The sequence below is a fragment of the Delphinus delphis genome, chromosome 20 (genome assembly GCF_949987515.2).
Source record: "Delphinus delphis chromosome 20, mDelDel1.2, whole genome shotgun sequence".
Taxonomy (NCBI): Eukaryota; Metazoa; Chordata; class Mammalia; order Artiodactyla; family Delphinidae; genus Delphinus; species Delphinus delphis.
This window is the reverse complement of record NC_082702.1, coordinates 33306062-33312061: the sequence shown is the minus strand read 5'-3', so window position 1 is coordinate 33312061 and position 6000 is coordinate 33306062. Positions and strand designations below refer to the sequence as shown.

Here is a 6000-nt window from a genome sequence, read left to right as displayed (position 1 = left end):
TGACACCATCTGCAGCTCCTTATATACCAAGGACTGCTTCTCTTCCTGATGATGTCTTGGAATATGATAACATGACAGTGCCTAGGAATTAATGCCTCAGAAGCAATCCTCAATTAATGAAGGGTAGAAGCTGACGGATAAAATCTAATGCTTCCCTGTCCTTCAGTGAAACAATGCTGAGGCATATTCTATACAGCATTTCCAGTGGCATTTGGAGCCCTGGTTGCCCATGGCAGACACCACTAATTAACAGAACTTATTTGGTTTTCCTCCCTTCCTTGACTGACTTCTCCACTCTCTCACAGAAGACATTGCCCTGGGATTGAATCCAAATCCTTGTCCCCAGGTCTCCTTTTGGGATGATACGAGGTAAGACATTGGGGAATAATGTAAGTATCTATCACATACAGTTGTTGAAAGGATTCACTGAGTTAATACAAGTAAAGTGATTAGAAGAGTGCCTGGGATGTAGTCTATGGTTCATAAATGTTATTTGTGAGTTGTTATCTAGTATTATTTGTCTCCTCTGACCTACTTCCCCTTAATTTTGCCAGTATTGGTTCTCTATTTGGGTCCACACCTTTCCTCTTGATAGTTGTCTCAATCCCCAATCAATCTCTGAAATTTCTAGATGAAGTTCATCTACCTCCATTTGAACCCACTTTTCTTTATTGCTCTATGCATTATTAGCTAATATTAATGCAGCAGAGGGGACAAAAGCTCACAAACACTACACACATTCCACAAGACGCGCTGCAGGAAAACAGTGACTAAGAAGGATCAATAGTATCCTAGGGTCTTGGTGGCCACATTCATGGTGGAGGTGGACCTCTTACTCCTGGGGGAGGGGGTCTCATTCCTGGAGGGGGCATGCCTATTGGAGTCCCTCAAGTAGGGGAAGCCTAATTGGTGGGCCCATGGGTGGTCCCGTGCCAGGTGCAGGAGCCATAATTCCTGGAGGTAGGGTTGCTCAACCAACAGGTGTGGGGCAGTCCCCTGTCCTGGTGGTTACTGAGCTGGGGCTCCAGCAGTGCTGGCAGTAGCAGCACCTGCAGCAGCTGCTACAGTGCCTCTTCCCTGTAGGGTCATTACCTGTTGGGATGCCTCCCCCGCAACCCCTCGGCCAGGGCCTGCTAATCTAGCAGGAGCCTGGGGAATTGGAACACCGGGTGGAACACCTCTGCCAGCTGCTCTGCCAACCGCAGGGCCTCCTCCAGCTCCAGCAAGTGATATCCAAGCAATGCCAGTATCTTTGGGGGGTGGTCCCTCCACAGTCATGGAAACCAAGTTCTCCTGGCACAGCAACACCAGATCCAAAGCCCGCTTTTCTTCACGCTCTGGCTGCTTCGAATTCTTTGGCTTGATCTTCCTGAACTCATCACAATCACAGAGCATCAAGTTCGTATGCTTGTCAAAAGCCTTAAAGGTGCCAGTGAAGATCCAATCATCTTGCAGGACACATCTCACCCTGTAGTCAATGTGCTGCAGCATCTTGCTGCTCTTCCCCACAGTCATGATTGCTGCTCCACCAAATCCAATGCCCACAGGAAAGTTTCGGGATCCTTAAGACCTAAGGGAAGGCTACAGATTAAGGTATGTCGAAGGTTCTCCACCAAACAATGCAAGCTGGGGCAGAAGCTTCAAACAGTAGATAGAGCCTGTTTTTATTTTGTTTGTGTTCTCTTGAAATCAGCTACCTGGGTGTTCCAATACTGCTTTAACAACCTCTCGGTATCTCAGCTAAGAATGCCTGTCTCAGTTCTGCATGGAAATCCACCACAGGGACTTGCTGCTGCTGCTGCTGAGATGGCCTCGGGTACAGGTGACACGCCTGGCTGCTCAGTGAGGCTATCCTTCTATGTTTAACTTGGACTTCTACCTCCGGTACGTGCTGTTCAACAGTCCACCTCAGGTGTAAATGGTCCCTGGCCCGCTCCATCACACCGCTGGCCTCAGAACAGAACAGAACAGGTCAGGCATCTCCAGCAGCCGCCCCACTCTACACTGCTCCTGCCACGGCAGCACCATCCAATCACTCTGGCTCAGGCTGCACATGGGTGGCCACACCCCTGAACCCACTTTTGATAGCTGCCTTTCAACTTGCCTTTCTCTAGGTCATCCCCAACAGGTTCAGAGGTAGGAAAGTGAAACTCGACAGATCTGATTTAAAAGACTTACATCACTGCTGAGAAATAGCTGAGGACACTCAGGTTTTCCTGTTTGGCCATTTTCCCCCTGGAGAGATACATTGCTAAAGCAACCGCTAGGTGAGCATTTAAGAACAATTATAGTAGATCCAACTGACCAAGAATGTTGCTGGAAAGCTCATTGTCCTTTCTTACTGGTGTCAGTGCTCTGAATTTCTTGAGTTAATTTTCAGCTAAGATTTATTCTAGAACAATTCAAGAATGTCTGACTTTACAAAGCAGCTGTGTCAATTCCCTTAATGTGTTATGAGCTATGACTTCGCTATATAAAAACCCTTAGAATACAGTCAGGCAGTCACCTTTTTGATATTCATTTTTATCCTTTCTCCCAATGACTAAAGGCTATGAAACACTGTGAATATGCAATAAATACATCTTAATGGATTGGTATTAAAATTATAAAACAGTAAATTCTCTTTTGCATGTGGATATCTCTGTAACAACCAGATAATCTCTATTTAAACTAGCTGCCTCAAGAACCCTCCTACACTGTTGGTAGGAATGTATGTTGGTGTAGCTACTACAGAAAACAGTATGGAGGGTCCTCAGAAAACTAAAAGTAGAATTACCATATGATCCAGCAATCCCACTCCTGGGCATACACCTGGACAAAACTATAATTCAAAAAGATACATGTGGGCTTCCCTGGTGGCGCAGTGGTTGAGAGTCCGCCTGCCGATGTGGGGGACACGGGTTTATGCCCTGGTCTGGGAGGATCCCACATGCCATGGAGCGGCTGGGCCCGTGAACCATGGCCGCTGGGCCTGCACGTCCGGAGCCTGTGCTCCGCAATGGGAGAGGCCACAACAGTGAGAGGCCTGCGTACCGCAAAAAAAAAAAAAAAAAAAAAAGATGCATGCACCCCTATGTTTACAGCAGCACTATTCCCAATAGCCAAACATGGAAACAACCTACATGTCCATCTACAGATGAATGGATAAAGAAGATGTGGTACATATATACAATGGAATACCACTCAGCCATAAAAAAGGATGAAATAATGCCATTTGCAGCAACATGGATGCAACTAGAAATTATCATGCTAAGTGAAGCAAGTCAGAAAGAGAAAGACAAATAACATGTGATATCACTTATATGTGGAGTGTAAAATATGGCAAAAATGAACCTATCTACAAAACATAAACAGACTCACAGTAAAAGAGAACACACTTGTGGTTGCCAAGGGAGTGGGGGGAGAGAGCGAGGGATGGACTGGGAGTTTGGGGTTAGTAGATGCAAACTATTACATTCAGAATGCATAAACAACAAGGTCCTACTGTATAGCACAGGGAACTGTATCTAATCTCCTGGGATAAAGGACAATGGAAAATAATATAAAAAAAGAATGTATATATGTGTATAACTGAGTCACTTCACTGTACAGCAGAAATTAGCACAACATGGTATATGAACTATACTTAAAAAATTAAAAATATTCTATCAAACATTTAGAGAAGAGCTAACACCTATCCTTATCAAACTTCCAAAATATAGCAGAAGGAGGAACACTCCCAAACTCATTCTATGAGGTCACCATCACCTTGATACCAAAACCAGACAAAGATGTCACAAAAAAAGAAAACTACAGGTCAATATCACTGATGAACATAGATGCAAAAATCTTCAACAAAAGGCTAGCAAACAGAATCCAACAGCACATTAAAAGGATCATACACCATGATCAAGTGGGGTTTATCCCAGGAATGTAAGGATACACCCATTTATGATTAAAAACCCTCCAGAAAGTAGGCATAGAGGGAACTTATGTCAACATAATAAAGGCCATATATGACAAACCCACAGCCAACATCGTTCTCAATGGTGAAAAACTGAAAACATTTCCTCTCAGATCCGGAACAACAAAAGGTTGCCCACTCTCACCACTATTATTCAAAAGAGTTTTGGAAGTCCTAGCCACTGCAATCAGAGAAGAAAAAGAAATAAAAGGAATCCAAATTGGAAAAGAAGAAGTAAAACTGTCACTGTTGGCAGATGATACTATACATAGGTAATCCTAAAGATGCTACCAGAAAACTACTAGAGCTAATCAATGAATTCAGTAAAGTAGCAGGATACAAAATTAATGCACAGAAATCTCTTGCATTCCTATACACTAATGATGAAAAATTGGAAAGAGAAAATAAGGAAACACTCCCATTTACCATGGCAACAAAAAGAATAAAATACCTAAGAATAAACCTCCTAAGGAGGCAAAAGACCTGTATGCAGAAAACTATAAGACACTGATGAAAGAAATTAAAGATGATACAAATAGATGGAGAGATATACCATGTTCTTGGATTGGAAGAATCAATATTGTGAAAATGACTATACTACCCAAAGCAATCTACAGATTCAATGCAATCCCTATCAAACTACCAATGAAATTTTTCACAGAACTAGAACAAAAAATTTCACAATTTGTATGAAAACACAAAAGACCCCGAATAGCCAAAGCAATCTTGAGAAAGAAAAACAGAGCTGGAGGAATCAGGCTCCCTGACTTCAGACTATACTACAAAGCTACAGTAATCAAGATAATATGGTACTGGCACAAAAACAGACATATAGATCAATGGAACTGGATAGAAAGTTCACAGATAAACCCAGACACATATAGTCACCTTATTTTTGATAAAGGAGGCAAGAATACACAATGGAGAAAAGACAGCCTCTTCAAATAAGTGGTGCTAGGAAAACTGGACAGCTACATGTACAAGAATGAAATTACAACATTCCCTAACACCAAACACAAAAATAAACTCAAAATGGATTAAAGACCTAAATGTAATGCCAGACACTATAAAACTCTTAGAGGAAAACATAGGGAGAACACTCTATGACATAAATCACAGAATGATCCCTTTTGACCCATCTCCTAGAGAAATGGAAATAAAAACAAAAATAAACAAATGGGACCTAGTGAAACTTAAACGCTTTTGCACAGCAAAGGAAACCATAAAAAAGACGAAAAGACAACCCTCAGAATGGGAGAAAATATTTGCAAATGAAGCAACTGACAAAGGATTAATCTCCAAAATTTACAAGCTGCTCATGCAGCTCAATATCAAAAAAACAAACAACCCACTCCAAAAATGGCCAGAAGACCTAAGTAGACATTTCTCCAAAGAAGATATACAGATTGCCAACAAACACATGAAAGGATGCTTAACATCACTAATCATTAGAGAAATGCAAATCAAAACTACAATGAGGTATCACCTCACACCAGTCAGAGTGGCCATCATCAAAAAATCTACAAACAATAAATGCTGGAGAGGGTGTGGAGAAAAGGGAATCCTCCTGCACTGTTGGTGGGAATGTAAATTGATACAGCCACTATGGAGAACAGTGGAGGTTCCTTAAAAAACTAAAAATAGAGCTACCATATGACCCAGCCATCCCACTACTGGGCATAAACCCTGAGAAAACCATAATTCAAAAAGAGTCATGTACCAAAATGTTCATGCAGCTCTATTTACAATAGCCAGGACATGGAAACAACCTAGGTGTCCATCATCGGATGAATGGATAAAGAAGATGTGGCACATATATACAATGGAATATTATTCAGCCATAAAAAGAAACGAAATTGAGTTATTTGTAGTGAGGTGGATGGACCTAGAGTCTGTCATACAGAGTGAAGTAAGTCAGAAAGAGAAAAACCAATACCATATGCTAACACATATATATGGAATCTAAAAGGAAAAACAGGTTCTGATGAACCTAGGGGCAGGACAGGAATAAAGACACAGACGTAGAGAATGGACTTGAGGACACAGAGAGGGGGAAG

General features: G+C 42.0%; 1 protein-coding gene and 1 pseudogene across 1 annotated transcript; both read right to left on the bottom strand.

The window, feature by feature from the left end:
* Positions 1 to 791: 791 nt before the first annotated feature.
* LOC132416511 (small nuclear ribonucleoprotein-associated protein N pseudogene) overlaps positions 792 to 6000 on the bottom strand; it is a 240505-nt pseudogene continuing 235296 nt past the window's right edge.
* LOC132416478 (SNRPN upstream reading frame protein-like) lies at positions 1718 to 1939 on the bottom strand. Its single transcript, XM_059999853.1, has one exon. It carries the CDS (start codon positions 1937 to 1939, stop codon positions 1718 to 1720), a length of 222 nt encoding a protein of 73 aa, XP_059855836.1.